The sequence below is a fragment of the Sycon ciliatum genome, chromosome 1, assembly GCF_964019385.1.
Source record: "Sycon ciliatum chromosome 1, ocSycCili1.1, whole genome shotgun sequence".
NCBI classification, from domain to species: Eukaryota; Metazoa; Porifera; class Calcarea; order Leucosolenida; family Sycettidae; genus Sycon; species Sycon ciliatum.
This window is the reverse complement of record NC_088643.1, coordinates 56,092,811-56,108,479: the sequence shown is the minus strand read 5'-3', so window position 1 is coordinate 56,108,479 and position 15,669 is coordinate 56,092,811. Positions and strand designations below refer to the sequence as shown.

Here is a 15,669-nt window from a genome sequence, read left to right as displayed (position 1 = left end):
GCTCGAGCTACATAACAGCTTTGATCCTGATCTGGATCAGAAAGTGTGAGACACAGTTTGCTTTGTGCATTTACTACATGTAGTTTGATTCTGAATCTGAGGACTAATCACTGTTCGATCACTAGTTTTCCTTGCACTTTGACTTGTGGACAGTTGTTCTACTAAAGCTACACAGAGGCTGTTCTACTAAAGCTAGCAATGTCACTGCTATCCCCATTTGCGTCGCCCCCTGGCGCTGTATCAGATGTGAACAAGAAGATCCTACCTCCGCCACTCTTGGATGGCAAGGAGAACATGGAACCGGAGAGTAGCAAGCAAAAGCGTAAAGTGAGAACGAGTGAAGACATGATGCGGTGGCTTTTCGTTATCATATCAAGTCTGTGTCTTTAAGTTAAACCAATAGCATGAATGCAGATGTCTTCATTACGCCTGCTAGTATTGGAGTTAAAAGTAAATTCCTGGGCATTTTGGTTGCATTGATATGAAGTCAATAGACATAAATCTGCTGATACTTCTTGGACTCTGCTCATGCTTGAGTTTTGAGCGTGAAACTCTTGAGTAATCTCTCAGTCCTGTTCCGCCTTCTGGATTTTGATTTTTAATTCCGACGCCGTTCAAACGACGACGTCACAAAGTCATGTAGTGCGTCTGGTGTAACCAAGGGCTGAAGGCACGCAACCTGTTGTTCCCGAAGCTATGCAAAAGATGATGCGATTTGTAGCGCCTGGCGCTAGCCAGGGTCCACAGCATGGGTGCAGGTGGTCTCTTACACCCGCACATTCAACACATTCTCTAGGTGCCAAAGAATATAGTAACATAGTCGTCTGGCAGACACCAGGTGGTTGCTGGAACTGAATGGTCCCCTGACGGGTTTTCACCTGTGCTTCTTTCGCCTTGTTCTGTAGGTGACATTCATTACACCAGCACGGCCCGAATCCGCAGCTTTCTCGGCAGCGCCAGGCGTAGGAAGCAATTGTCCCATCCCGCTGAGTAACAACAGTGCCCAGCAAACGCCGAGTCAAGACCAGCAGGAGGTTAGGTCATGTGATCCGTGGTCCGAGCTGCGTGATCTTGACGACCTGGAGAGATGGAGTGAGCGCAGCACGGTTGTAACTAAGGCCGATCACGAATCCTACTTGAAGTACGCCCGGGATGTCGTCGAGGAGCTGGTGGCCAGTCTGCCCTGCTACGACGAGGAGGAGTTCCGCTGTGCCAGCGAGATGTTCTCGGCCAATGGCGTCAGCGATTTCGACATGGATTTCCTGGACAGCGTGGGTACTGGCCAGTCTCAAGATGCCGCGCTCGCCCGGCAGTCTCTCTATGTCCGCTTTGATCCCCTGGTCAATAGGCCGTCACCACTGCCAGGTAACTAGCAAGTACACAGCAAGCATTTCCTAGTACACTGCAGTATAGGTTTGTACTACAGCTGTATTTGCTTTGCACAGGGAAATTTAAAAGCACCGGGCTGATCACATTACATGTACCAAAGTCAGTATATACATGCGATGTGTCACGCTGCAGTGGGGGGTCGTACGACCAGGCTGAAAGAAAATCAGATTTTTCGACCGGCATGGGTACGCTTTAGCGCTCCACAGGCGCTCTGGGCAGGCTGTCCTGGACGAAAAGTGATACGACCATGGACGTACTGGTCGTACCGTGTGTGACGCCCCTGTACATGATGTATTCCTTTATCAATCTCTCCACATGTGCGCCCATTGCACCACCTCTACCTCGCTCTGTTCCTTTGCTTCTACCTGCATGGTTTGGAATTGGCATATCTTTTCTCATGCAGCAGACAGAAACCCAGGAGCTGCATTTGACGAAGGCATCACTAGCACAGCTAGTGGCAGGTCAGTGTTGTCATTTTCCATACTTTCAGTTCTCTTCCCCGATGTGTGCTACAAGCCTCTGCTCTGTTGTTACTTGTGCATTTCTCCTGACCGCGTATGCATGTGTTTTGTTTGTTTTATGTGTTTTATATGTGCTGTGTGTGTATGTGTGCATGCGTGTGTGTATGTGTATGTGTGTGTATATATATATATGTGTGTGTGTGTGTGTATCTGTATGCGTATGTGCTCGTGGATGTGGGTGTGCGTGTGGGTGTCACTGTACGTGGATGGGGGTGTATATAATATTTACACCCACATATGTGCGCAGATTGAGTACACCCACATATGTGCGTGTGCCCTGTGTGCGTATGTATGTGTGTGTGTATGTTTGTGTGTGCTCGTGTGTGCATACACGTGTGTACCCGTGTAAGTGTGTGACGGTGTGCATTCCAACAGCCTCTAAAATGCCTTCTCTGTCAGCTGATCTTCCTGTATGGTTTGTGTTGGCTTGTACTGTGCAGTGATCTGCTTCAACTTGACACCCCCAGGCCTACTTGCCCGGCTGTGTCTCGCTTAAAGGACTCGGCAACTCCGTTGGCAATGCCTTCCCTCACTCCAACAGGCAATGCTATATCGTTCTCACCAGTGCCCGGTGGTGTTCCACCCAGCTGTACAACACAGCAGTGTGCGGTGACTACTCCAACGGCAGACGATGCTTCTGGCCGCGCTGCTGATCAGAAAGCCGATGGAGTCGCGGCCCGAGCGCTCCCGAACGCTCCGCTGAATTTACTCGACAATGCCACCCCGATCCTTCAACGCACAGCCGCTTCCCAATGCACTGATAATGAAGAGAGTGCAGGGATTGCTGCAGGTGCAGATGAAGGTTCTGCTGTAAGTTTTGGGTGTCTCCCCTGTCCTATCTACTTTACCTGAACAGCGAGTTGTTTGGAGGAAGGCTTTCCCCGAAAAGAGTCGTTACGACAGACTTCATGAGGTCTAGCAGTAACTTCTTTGTTGCATGTTTGTATGTAGGTGAAAGCAACTACATGTACATTTGGTACAGTATAGCTTCCCTCATCCCGACCCTGGTCTTACACATCAGAATCCTTATGGAAGTGACATCTCTGTCTTGAACAGTGACTTTGGCACTGATGTGTCACGGAATGTGTAGGTGAACCAGCATAACAATTAAAAAAGGTCATATCGTGGCGGAGATAGCTCCTTCGGTGTCGTGTGCTTTCCAAATACTTTGAGTTTGAAGGGAGATAATCAATTATGAATACCCACTAGTCCTTCCAGCCGCACAGCGCAGAACTGCAAGGATGTGTCACGTATGAGAATGTTGCTGAGTACGCGACTGTATCCTCAGCTGTGCTTGTTAGCTTTATCGTATGAATGAACAGGTGTGGGCGAAATTCCAATGCTCTGATCTTTTCATCCTTTTGTCCTGTGCCTCGCTGCATAAAAGGTCATTGAGTTGAAGTTCACCGAGGCGGATTTGCAGTTCAAGATCAAGGATGCTGTAGCGGAAGCAGTCAATAGAGCAAAGGAGCAAGTATGTTGATCGACACAATGGTCTCTGCTGGCATATGTAGTCCCACTGATAACGTTACTTGCACTCGAGTTATTCAAAGCTATGCTCCTCTCTCTCTCTCTCTCTCTCTCTCTCTCTCTCTCTCTCTCTCTCTCTCTCTCTCTCTCTCTCTCTCTCTCTCTCTCTCTGTCTCTCTCTCTCTGTCTCTTTCTGTGTCTCTGTCTCTCTCTCTCTCTCTGTCTCTCTCTGTCTCTCTCTCTCTGTCTGTCTCTCTCTGTCTCTCTGTCTCTCTCTCTCTCAGCCTTCCATACACGGCTGACAAATGGTGCACCAATGTGCCGACTGTGCTCTTTCATTGTATCATACTTGCAATGTCTGTTGTGGCTGTGCAAAGTTCTTACTGGCTACTATCGTCTATGGCATTCTTTTTAGATGAGCAACGAAAGCGCCATATACGACCTCGAGTTGGACCGGCTTTCATCAGAGACTGCAGCGCTCAAAACCCAGTCTGTGGAGCGAGAGGAGTTACTAAAAGAAATGAGGTACTGCATCAAGTCAGTTTACTAACTCTGGCCATCCGGCATCCTTTGTAATAGTCTTTCATATATTTGCCCATTCCAACCATGTTACCGTCACTGTAGAAGGCAAATGTACCTGGACATTGCTTGGGACATTGTTATCTTGTTTTTGTATCTCTCCCTCTGTGTCTCTTGATTGAAGTTGATTCTATTGTTTTCTTCTCCTTGTCCTCGCACATTCTCTTGCAGGCAAGCCGTTACACAATGCCAGGCCTTTGCTGCTGAACGTACAGGTCAGTTTTATACTCAAAGGTCAGCCAGGCGGTTGATATTAGACACCCGTCTACTCAATCCGAATCATGTACATATGCTCTCTGCTGTGTTGCCACACCTGCCGACATGTCAGTAGCCTGCCGATTTTGGAGGCATGTCACTACCTGCCGACAATTGACCTTCTCCTGCTGACAGCAGCCATGAAAATGCCCAATGTTGGCCTTCTGCTTGGTTTAAAAGTCAGGATCCAGATTTTGTGCCGCAGTGGTCACCATGAGTGTTTCCATAGCTCCCTCCTCAGGTGCTAAGTGAAATCATCATCTGTCTCGGGGGAAATCGGAAAGTCAGTCCGAGTCGCACTCAGAACTGTGAAATTGTTGTCGCATGGGTGCGTGTGTATACTGGGGCTATTATGAATGGGGGACCTGGGACAAAGCCTCGGATGGTGCATTTTTCATCCTACTGATATTTGGCTAAAGTGATGTGGCAACACTGTCTCTGCCAGCAGTCGAGTGTGGTTTCAACTGTTTGGGCACGCCTGTGTTTGCTTGCTTGTGTTCTCCATGGACATCGGACGGAAGTGTTTCTGAATATCTTACCCTGTGTGTGTGTGTGGGGGGGGGGGGGGGGGGGGTGATGTGGTGTTATATGTAGTATCAATCTTCAAGTTTCTTCTTTGTTCTGTCTTGTGAGTGTGCCTGGGATGCAGCAATGTTCTGCCTGCTTGTTTATTGTTTTTTTCTTTCTTTTTTTTCTCCAGACCAGTCGGATGCTGAGATTGCTGGTGTCATCAACGAACGCAACAAAGTTGCCGGAGTCAATGAGCAGCTTCGGAAAGATGTCGAATCTCTCGACAACTCGTACCTAGATCTCTTTTCGCGGTTTGAAAAGCTCCGGCACACGCTTATTGCGCTACAATCGGTAAGTTGCCTTCTTGGCGGGATACTTTTGTTTCTCAAGGATAGAATAATAAACAATGTTGGCGTTTCTGAACTGGACTCTAATACCCTTACACGCATTCACATTGTTTTAAATCTTCACTTTACGGATTCTTTCAGGGTGTAGCTGACGCAGAGGAAAAAGAGAAGGCTGCCAGGACGCTGTATGACGAGGCCGCTGTCAAATGTCGACGTTTGAAAGAAAGCGCAGAGGAGAAGCTGACAGGGTAAGTCCCGGTGCTCGTCGGCAGATCTTCCTGGTATATGGGATTGTTCGAGACCGGCCACTCTCCACCATATCATTTTCAACATAATATACCCTAACTGTAGTTTACTCTGCTGCTGGCGTACCTGGCAATGCACAATGGACCTTATGCCATTTGTACAGATCCACGAAATCCCGTAGACCCGGTAGGGTGTTGAATGTGCAGGGCCCTATTGTGTTTTCTGCTATTTCCACTAAGAAATGGGGCCTGAAGGCATTTCATACGAAAACCTTTTCTGACAAAGATCTAGCTAGTCATTAGTTCTAAGTTCTAACCAAAGTGAAGAAGCTGGAAAAGCGATTGCTGGTCATTGAATTATGACGCTAAAAAGGTCAAATGCGCATGCATAGCACACAATGAACACCCTACCGGGTCTACGGGATTCTACGGGATTTCGTGGATCTGTACAAATGGCATAAGGTCCTTGAAACCTTCAAAGGCATTCACATGCCTGTGTGAGTGCAGTGAAACCTGGCTGTGCTCACTGATCAAGGCTCACCAGAGCATCGATTTCACATCCTTATCCGCATTCCAATGACAGGAAAATGGCACCTGTCCGCCATGCTTCTCGGCGTCCTCTCTGACAATCGGTAAGCTTATCGGAGTGGTTCCCTTGCAGGTTTTGCTGCTGGTGATTCTGGGCAAAGTGTCAGATTGAAGACTACAGGCATTCGATGGTTCAATCATTACACAATAAGGCAATACCACTGTCATCAGTATCAACTATTCTCATGTTTATGTTCTCCAGTGCCAACAGCAGGATGGAGCAGCTTCGCAAAGATCACACGTCTGAAGTGGCTATTCTCAACGCCAACGTGAAAAAGACCACCATCTTGATTGACAACCTGCATCGGTCAGTCCGTCAGAAGGTACGCCAGGCTGCATAACTCCTTTTTCATGGCACCTTCTTTTGTGTAGCTGATTAGTAAATTCTGAATGTTGATGCCAACACTAGTCCCTGGCACCAAGACAAATAAAATAATATTATGTGAACTTGAAAAATGTGTTCTGACACAGCGCACCATGCAAGCCAGATTAAAAGATCCGGCTGGTATCGTACGCTGTCTGAAGTGCTAGAAATAGCCATGGCCCTTTACACGTGCTTAAAATGAAAATATAATTTATAAGAAGCAAAGAGGACCAAAGAGCTGTAAGGATATAGTCCAGTGTATGATACTGGTTGACTGTAGGCCACTGCACAAAGGGGCCATCCACAGTTATCACTGGTTTTTTTTTTCAAGATCTCGTTGGGGGCTCGTTTAATCTGATCGATGGGAAGCTTGAATTCATATCTTGCAGGAATGTTTTACCTGCAGAAAGAGTGGGTGAGTGGTGGCTGTTAAAACACACACACACACACACACACACACACACACACACACACACACACACACATTGGTAACCCCCCCCCCCCCCCCCCCCGAACTGTCCCTAAATAATTGTCAGACCGTTGTCTATGACGACTGACCGTATGCACAACAGTGTGTACCCTGCTGATCATCTTGTTTGCTGACAGGACGACGACAAGAGCAAGCTGACAGCTATCTGTGACGACATGATGAAGTCAATGGAGAGCGGTGCACGGTAATAGTGTTCGTTCCGCATAGCTGCGTATAGCCACACAGCTACCGTCTTGATCAGCATCAGTGTGTATTTGTTTCACCTTCTCTACTTCCTACCTATATATGGGCACGGGGGATACATGGTAGGTAGACACCTGTGTACACTGTGAAGTTGCTGCTGCTTCTGTTGCTGACCTTGCTTTTCCGTAGTACATCTCAAGTGCACCGCCACCGCTCGCTGCCATAATGCACAGGATCTGCATTCAACAACCTCAATGGGCACGCTGTTGTTGTCTTGAAGTTTTCGTAATTTTTTGTTTTTGCGAATCTTGTCTAAAAAATACTTCATTCTTCTCAGTCTGCTCCCAATTTTCACCTGCAGAACAATGACATATGTGCAACAGAGCAATAATGTATATTTGCCCTTTCGCCAGGCAAGAATGTTACCTGGCATCCATGCTGAAATGCTTTCACAAAACACACAAAGTTATCTCGTAGCATACTAGTAGCAAGTATATTGACATGACATGAGGCTCTGGGCATTGCTTGTTGTCTGTCTTATTACCACTGTTAGGTATGTCTGCAGTGTTGTATCTCACGGATGGGTTTTTTCAACTTTTTTGTTTCCTTCCGCTTTTTGTAACCTGAATGTGCTACGCTATGCTTAACCACCAATGCATATTTAAAATTATATCGGACTAATCAGACCCTTAGTCAAACCCGCATGAGCTGTTCAGGTTGTCTGAACGCTGGTCAGTGAACATATCACCACTCATGACTTACATGTAGTGCAATATGAATGATTTCCGCTTCACTTGTCTGCGTTTGGAAAGAGAGCGGACATAAGGCTCCCAGTGTGGTGTCAGCCAGGGAGTAGTACAACATTGTACTACTCCCTGGTGTCAGCACATGAGCCGCAACGTACAGCCGTCCTGCAACCAGCTCAGCTTTTGTAACTTACTCTGGCTTGCCACAAGATACCAAGAGTGCATAAGCTCCGGGATCTATGCACTCTAGACTTGGTGATACCTGTAGGCAACAAGAGTGGAACAAAAATACAATCATGGTATAGTCTATAACCAAGAGTCCATAACCCACTACTATGACTCTTGCTATAACTACTTAGCCAACAACCAAGAGTACATAAACGGTAACGGGTTTATCAGGGAGTCGTCAAATTTGACGACTCCCTGGGGTTTATGTACTCTTGCAACAACGCATTGTGGCGACAGCTACATGTAGCATGATGTACTGCATGCTGGCTTGGCCAGCAAAGAAAAAGAGGATGATGACGCTGCTGGAGTAGAAGATGATAACGCCGTGTGCATGCATGACGTGACGTCGAAGCGAAACACGTGAACGAAATGACTCGTGCAAGAAGGCCTCCAAAAATGATTTCCAGATGTAGGGCAATACCGAAGATTCAGTTGTCTGCGAGTAGTATAGCTGAATTGCTTCGGAAGCAGAGGGATCAAACCTCTTCTCTGGTAGCCAAGAGAAGTAACTTTATTATGGAGCAACAGCCCAAGAGGTTAGGTCCTCTGGAATCAGCTGAGCTCGTATCCAGCCAATCGAAGGATGTGACAATTTTGCTTGATGGTGTTCAGTCTCTAGCTGACAAACTGGAGAAGCTGATCTCATCACAGAGTTACAGTCTCAAGTCATGGAAACAGCATACCCTACACCCTCAGGCCATGGACAGGACTACCGTGGACTGGATCTTTTTCATAGATCTCATGAACTTTTCGTTCTGGTCTGACGATCCTTGTGTAGATTATTCTGTGGAATATGGCGGAGAGGATCACATCGATTACTGGGCACTGTGTTCGGTTGTCAGACGAGCCATTGACGAGGGAATACCGCTGTTATCCGCTGAATATCTAGCAAAAATGAGCATTGATGACGTTAGACACGTATTTCGTTCATCTTCATCTGCTGAGCTTTCGCAACTTGAGACCCGCCAGCAGCATTTGAACACTGCGGGCAAGGTACTTATGGAGAAGTTCAACGGGTCATTCTCGTACTGCGTGGAGTCCTGTGGGCACAGTGCAAGGCTATTGCGAGAGCTAATTGTTGCCAATTTCCCATCATTTCGTGATGAAGCCGACTTTAATGGCACACCTTGTGCGTTCTACAAGAGAGCGCAGATTCTCATCGCTGACTTGTGGGCTTGCTTCGAGAACAAGAGCTTTGGCAGGTTTGAGGACATTGATTGCATCACTATGTTTGCCGACTACCGTGTCCCACAGGTCCTACTCCATCATGGCGTCCTCCAGTATTCTGAGTCGCTCATGTCCCACTTGCGGGAGCGACGCCTGGTGGAAGTAGGCCACCGGTGGGAGCTGGAGATCCGCGCGGCCACCATCTGGTCCGTGGAATTGGTGCGCCGCGAGCTAGTCAAGCGACGTGATGGGCAACCACTGGTGGTGGACAGTGCTGACGCGGCAGTGTCACAAATATTCCCACTGAATGGCATCATGATCGACTTCTATCTGTGGGACTCGGCTGAAGACTTGAACTTGAACGACCAGTCACTGGATTTCCCAATGCATCGGACAAGAACGATCTTCTACTGAGTGCTACTAGTGCTTGGGAACGGGGGAATGGAGTCCATCGCTCGCCACACTGCTCCGATCGGAACCCGGTAGGGGTAGCCTGATAGGGTAATCCCCAGTTTAGCTGCACCCCGGTTTCCCTACCAGAACAGTACACGAGTATTGGCTACAGTTCAAGATGTTCATACCCGTTGGAGACGTCACAGTGGCTTCCAGGACTGGGGCCAACCAGTGCTTTGATTAGCACGCCATAGCCGCGTGAATGGCAATGCTGTTTGCCCATTGGTGTCAAGTGCATGATGAACATCAGTAACGCAGTCTGGCTCTTGCACCCAGCCGTCGTGGGAATTTGCAAATTCGCCATCAATCGTGCACCCAGGGCAGCAGTACCTGATCACGATCCCAGCAGCAATCCTACTGGTACTGGACTGATGGTGACTTTTGTCCCGTCCTACAACTCATGCAATCTAGTCGGTACTGGGCTTGCGGCGACTTGTGGTCCATCCTGTCACTCATGCAGTGTGCCTGAGGGTGCATTTGCCACTGCTGTGTGCCTGAGGGTGCATTTGCCACTGCTGTGTGCCTGAGGGTGCATTTGCCACTGCTGTGTGCCTGAGGGTGCATTTGCCATTATTTTCACCAGTGGATGGGCGATTTCCTTACGGTATTTGCCCAGGGTTTGGCTATCAGTCAGCTATGCATGGAGCCTCTCCACAGTAGTCCTCTGCTTGGCACATGCACATGCATTATTGCGAGTACGTGTGTTGCCTACACTGCAGTGCCTTGGGCAATTTGAAACTGGCTCCTGTCAACATGCGTGTTGTCGGTGGCAACCAAGCTGCTATGACAATAAATGACTGGCATGAGGTATTCAAGCTGCAGATTCAAGCTGCAGATTCTCTCTGTTACAACTTACTTACTTGATGATCACACAAAGAACGTTTTCATTGATTTACCCTTGCACAGTAGAAAATGGTGCAAAGCATAAATGCTATTTTGACATGTGCTATGACTTGACTCAGTGTTCACCACCAGGCTGTACTAAAACCGTTTTTTTAGTACTCACTGGTAAACACTGCACAGCACATGATTGTGTGTGTGCAGGAGAAATGTATGACGGCCCTTTGCCGGGGCAGTTGAAGTATACAGCACGAGTCGGCGGTTTCGCTTGACCTAGTGCATCGCTGTGCAGGCCCAGCGGAACGGACCGTGGGTTGGTCAGGCCATGGCCTGAACGGTTAGGGTATGGCCGGACCAATCAAAAACTGCTTCCGCCGATCCTGCTGTGCTGTGGCTTTGTCGAAGCTCTCAACTGATGAGGTAATCATAACGACATCCATAGTTTTCTTTCACAGGCCCCATCGAATGACCCGTACAATTCATCCTATCAACTTCCCCGATGGCTCAGCGCCCACATTATGTGACATTATGAGAGCAAATGGTAAACAAGAAGTCTCCTTTGGCTCCGGGACGTGTAGCCTGGGATCGAGGAACCACATGCAGCATCGGCTGCATCGCACAAGGCTGCTTTGCTCCTTGCCTTGAACACGACATGGGTGATGTAGAACAGTGGTGTCTCCTCATCCCCCCCCAAGCGCTGAGTGGAGTGAACCTGAAAAGCAACCTCAAACCCAGCAATCTAATAATTCCAGAATGCTCCCCTTGGCTTATGATTAGCAGCAGTGCTGCCGTTGAGAATTTCCCATGCAGTCATGTTCTGTACATGTACATGCATGTAGTTCTTTAACGCGTGCTATATATGGGGGCTTGCACCCGATTGGTGCATACTAGTAATCGTTAATCAGTCATTGTTATTACATATTAGCCTTTGTTACAGTCAACCTTGTGCTCCATAGCCTAGGACGGCTTCACAAGAACGTCGGATCAGGGTGAGCACCGTCCGGGCAGTTTTTGCAGAACTTTTGCTTGCAGCTAGCCGCGAGACTTGCTCCTGACGTGATGGATTTCATAGCTTACTTTGACATGACAACAGTTGTATTGCAACATGATGGCGTGTTGAGTTCAGGGTCAGAGGATTTATTTCTCATGCAGATTGTACATGATTGCCCATTGCAGACCTCGCTCCCGGAACGCGCGGGTATCGGCGTACCTACAAAAGGCTACAGAATTATTACAATCATAATGTGCATGTGGGGGGGGGGGGGGTCGGGTTTTACCGCCGCCCTGCATCCTTCCTGTCCGATCCGATCCGATCCGTACTCACAATACTAGTTACTACTGGCTGCGTTCGATTATGCACTTGAATCGATTTATGAATCCATTCGCATGCATTCAAGTCGTTCGATTTCACGTCATGAGCCCTGGAATCGATTCGGAATCCATTCACCCTATTCACATGGGTTGATGTGAATAGCGCGAATCGATTCATGAATCGATTCGCGAATCGATTCGCGTGCATAATCGAACGCACTCAGACTACACAGCGTCTCGGTCGATGCGTCACCACGTCACCGCGCAGCGCGCGGTGCATATGCACCGCTGCGCACAGACTAATCACTGAGAGTCTGTCATCGCGCGTGTAGCCGCCACTACTACAATGATTATGTAGTAGACTCTACGATTAATTATTTGTTACTTACTAGCAGCTGCGGAGGTATTTTGATGGTATTTTCGAATACCCGATTGATCATCATGATGACTAGAACTTAGAAGGACGGAGACAACCACGGACCAATCCACCGGCACCAAGGCAAACCGAGCTAACAGCATCGCTAGCTAGCCTACGTCTGGGAGGAAGGGTCCTTTTCAGGCAAACTATCACTAGAGCGTTTGGCCGGCTAGGGGCTGGCCCTCACGGTTTCTGAGAAAACCTATCAACGGGTACATTGCGATTCGTGGGTTCGGAAATTTCTTTACGATGGAGCAATCCAAGAGGTTGGGGCCTCTTGAGTCAGCAGAATTCATAACTGGCCACTCCAAGGATGTGAGCATTTTGCTTGACGGAATTCAATCCCTGGCTGACAAACTGGAGACGTTGATTTCGTCACAAAGCTTCAGCATGAAGACGGCGGTGTGGAAAAGCATTGTGTACGCGCAAACGCCGGAGAGGACCGCAGTGGACTGGATCTTCTTCATAGATCTCATGAATTATTCGTACTGGTCGGATGATCCCAGCGTGGATTATGCAGTGAAATATCGTGAAGAGGACCATATCGATTTCTGGGCGTTGTGCTCAGCGGTGAAACGTGCACTGGACGAGGGAATACCCCTGTTGTCCGCTGAATACCTAGCCAAAATTACCATTGATGACGTCAGACATATATTTCGTTCATCGTCATCTGTTGAGCTATCGCTATTGGAGACTCGACAGCAGCATCTAAGCGCTGCGGGCAAGGTGCTTATGGAGAAGTTTCATGGCTCTTTCTCCAATTGCGTGGACTCGTGTGGCCATAGCGCGAAAAGGTTATTGGAAATTGTTGTCACTAACTTCCCATCATTCCGCGATGAAGCCGATTTCAATGGCTCGCCATGTGCGTTCTACAAGAGAGCCCAGCTCCTCATAGCTGACCTATGGGCGTACTTTGAGAACAAGAGCTTTGGCAGGTTTGAGGACATTGATTGCATCACTATGTTTGCCGACTACCGTGTTCCACAGGTCCTACTCCATCATGGCGTCCTCCAGTACTCTGAGTCGCTCATGTCCCACTTGCGGGAGCGCCGCTTGGTGGACGTGGGCCACCGGTGGGAGCTGGAGATCCGCGCGGCCACCATCTGGTCCGTTGAATTGGTGCGCCGCGAGCTAGTAAAGCGAAGAGATAGCAGGCAAGCACAGCAGAGGAGTGGTACAGATGAGTTGTGTTCCTTGCCCCTGAACAGCATCATGATAGACTTTCACCTGTGGTACTCATCGAAGGACATGAACTTGACCGACCAGTCGCTCGACTTCCCCATGCACCGCACCAGGACAACGTTCTACTGACCGAGCATGGTGTCTATTGTAGCAGGAACACCGCCGACAAATGTCATGCCACCACAGTCAATCCTCCCAGGGCAGAGTTGAAACTACTAGTACTAGTACTGCTGCTGCTGCTGCTGCTGCTGCTGCTGCTGCTACTATGATCTACATGCATGCGTTGACTTTGGATTCTTCTATTCAACTTTCCGGATAATCATGGATTTTTCAATGAAGTTCTTTGGGTACTATGACCTGAATGGAAAGTTACGTTCAATTGCTGTTCTGCCGTGCCCTGTTATGAGCACGGTCATGCATTCTGATAGTTGAACTAGAATACGAGGAAGAGCTAATGATCACTGATGATCGGCTGGCACCCTGTGGTGATAGTCAATTATTTCTTTGCAAAACCATCCTTGATTGATGAAGCAGTGGCATGCAAGCCGCTCATCATCAGCACACCATTTCGAACACCGGAAGAGGAATTGGCCTAGTCCACGTCTTACAAGCAAGCTCATAACTTATAACTTCTCCATGCAGTTTTTCGGCATTGAGATATTCTGTTAGAAGTATTTGCTCTATACAACTGCTTTGGTGTCGGCGAGCTTATAGCAAACAATGTCATAGAGAGGTGAATGCAGTAAAATAGTTAGTTGAAGTGCATGGCACAAGCAGCAGTGGTGACTCTGGCGAGGATAAAATAGAATGCCATAAATAGAATTTTGTGGGGTCGGATCGTGCACAACTCTGCTAAGAATATTTGCAAATGAAGTCGGCTGATGCGTAGGAACATTTGTTTTGTGGGAAGCGTACACAAAATTATAGTTTAGAAATTGGAATACTAATAATTTATACTATGCAAACCCTGCTTATCGGCAATGATATCCATTAGAGTGCTGTTCATGATAAGAACCGTATGCTATGATATCATTCACAACCTGGTATGACGGTTATGGAAGAAAATAAGTTTTATTAATGATCAATATGCACTTTGAAGTTGCCAAAAGTTAGGACTGCTGAAAAAAATAGACACAGAATGACAGCAAAGAGTACCGTCACATACATGTATAGAGCATTTGAAAGGAAATCAAGTTAAGACATGTACACATCATACTAGCCACATTCTGAAGGAATGTGTTGTCGTCGCAATGCACCAGTGGCAAAAGTGCCTGAAGTGTTCATGTACAGTAGTAGTCAAGAGCCGTGATCCACTGGAATACTGGCAGTCGCCTTGATTTGCTCAGCAACTGCAGTGTTGTCCCTAAACAGTTTGTCTGGTAGATAGTTATTGGTAGTTGTCACTCATTGCTATTGCTCAAGTAATTGATTGGGGGCATTGATATTAGTGCTCTTTCATGTAGTCAGCCAAGCCAAGCCAGCAGCAGCCATGGATCAGAACGTCAGTATTTCTACTCTTCCGGCATCGTAGGTAGCACTGTACTTGCGCTGGCTAGAGGCATGGCATGAGACACGGATCTTCTCCGAGCACCAGTGGCAGCACCATCGCCGAGCTGCTGCAGCGTGTGTTGCTTCTCCTGCAGCTCGCGGCGGAAGGCCTCCAGACGCTGGCCAGCCGCGTTCTGCTTCAGCTTGGTGGTGGCCAGCTGAGCGCGCGCCGTCGTCAGTTTGCTGGTGACTTGGCGCGTGGCCGCCATGGCATCGCGATGCTCGGCCGTATCCTCAGTCAGTGCTGCAGCGGCAGGCAGAGGATAGACATGTGCATGATGAAGGGATAACAAGGATGTAGGCTGACCGTAACAAACACACTTAGGCAAGTGTATGCTATCTAGCAAAAGCATAAGTTCATTACCCCAAAACAATGGACAAGCTGTGATGGCATACGTCTCGTGCCGGTGCTAGTATTCAAGGCAAGGAACTCACATTGTAACTTTTCATTGTGGGACACCAGTTGCTCATCCAACTCCGCTACTTTCTGTTTGATGTCCAAGCATCTTCGTGCCAGATCAGCATATTCCTCGTGGACGCGGTCGGCCAAGTTCTGCAGCTCATTCACCTGCATCTGAAGTGACAAAACAGACCAGAGGGAAAGCAAAACCAATGTGTGAACAATCCCAGCTATGTAGGCTTTGGAAAGTAAAGCAGTCAGTGACCAAGCGCAATCTGAATCACTTTCTCAGTCATTTATTTTTTAAAGTTTACTTTCGGCCAATAGTAATTAGTTGGGCTCATCTAGAACGCGGCAAAGCTGAGATGAACGGGTATGATTTTTAAAGAAAGGTTTTAAACCAAACTGTACACACTACACTGCAAACACATTGAA

General features: G+C 47.9%; 4 protein-coding genes across 5 annotated transcripts in view; 3 read left to right on the top strand and 1 right to left on the bottom strand.

Annotated features, from left to right (window-relative positions):
* The first annotated feature begins 68 nt into the window (after positions 1-68).
* LOC135804453 (uncharacterized) lies at positions 69-7,713 on the top strand. 2 transcript variants are annotated; one of them, XM_065318323.1, is made up of 11 exons: positions 69-327; positions 906-1,365; positions 1,796-1,850; positions 2,351-2,720; positions 3,298-3,384; positions 3,796-3,905; positions 4,131-4,174; positions 4,915-5,075; positions 5,213-5,319; positions 6,107-6,227; positions 6,875-7,713. In XM_065318323.1, the coding sequence occupies exons 1-11, from the start codon at positions 199-201 to the stop codon at positions 6,944-6,946; spliced, it is 1,716 nt and encodes a 571-aa protein (XP_065174395.1). In that variant the 5' UTR covers positions 69-198; the 3' UTR covers positions 6,947-7,713. The 2 variants fall into 2 exon arrangements, with proteins under 2 accessions (XP_065174395.1, XP_065174394.1); XM_065318322.1 differs by having other exon boundaries at positions 70-327; positions 1,793-1,850.
* Positions 7,714-8,311: 598 nt separating this feature from the next.
* LOC135804452 (queuosine 5'-phosphate N-glycosylase/hydrolase-like) lies at positions 8,312-10,481 on the top strand. The gene has a single exon (XM_065318321.1). It carries the CDS (start codon positions 8,312-8,314, stop codon positions 9,494-9,496), a length of 1,185 nt encoding a protein of 394 aa, XP_065174393.1. The 3' UTR covers positions 9,497-10,481.
* A 1,573-nt stretch (positions 10,482-12,054) lies between these two features.
* LOC135804451 (queuosine 5'-phosphate N-glycosylase/hydrolase-like) lies at positions 12,055-13,658 on the top strand. Its single transcript, XM_065318320.1, has one exon. It carries the CDS (start codon positions 12,354-12,356, stop codon positions 13,413-13,415), a length of 1,062 nt encoding a protein of 353 aa, XP_065174392.1. The 5' UTR covers positions 12,055-12,353; the 3' UTR covers positions 13,416-13,658.
* A 212-nt stretch (positions 13,659-13,870) lies between these two features.
* The window catches only part of LOC135804449 (uncharacterized), a 73,439-nt gene continuing 71,640 nt past the window's right edge, over positions 13,871-15,669 (bottom strand). The window contains exons 62-63 of the mRNA XM_065318319.1: positions 15,270-15,408; positions 13,871-15,078 (exon numbers count right to left, since the gene is read on the bottom strand). Coding sequence (XP_065174391.1) covers positions 14,798-15,078; positions 15,270-15,408 — 420 coding nt within the window. The 3' untranslated portion in view covers positions 13,871-14,797. The remainder of the gene's footprint in view (positions 15,079-15,269; positions 15,409-15,669) is intronic.

Coding starts and splice junctions, on each gene's coding strand:
- LOC135804453 (XM_065318322.1), top strand. CDS start 199: ATGTCACTGCTATCCCCATTTGCGTCGCCCCCTGGCGCTGTATCAGAT. Junction 1,851..2,350: donor ACTAGCACAGCTAGTGGCAG/GTCAGTGTTGTC, acceptor TGTACTGTGCAG/TGATCTGCTTCAACTTGACA. Junction 2,721..3,297: donor GTGCAGATGAAGGTTCTGCT/GTAAGTTTTGGG, acceptor GCTGCATAAAAG/GTCATTGAGTTGAAGTTCAC.
- LOC135804452 (XM_065318321.1), top strand. CDS start 8,312: ATGATTTCCAGATGTAGGGCAATACCGAAGATTCAGTTGTCTGCGAGT.
- LOC135804451 (XM_065318320.1), top strand. CDS start 12,354: ATGGAGCAATCCAAGAGGTTGGGGCCTCTTGAGTCAGCAGAATTCATA.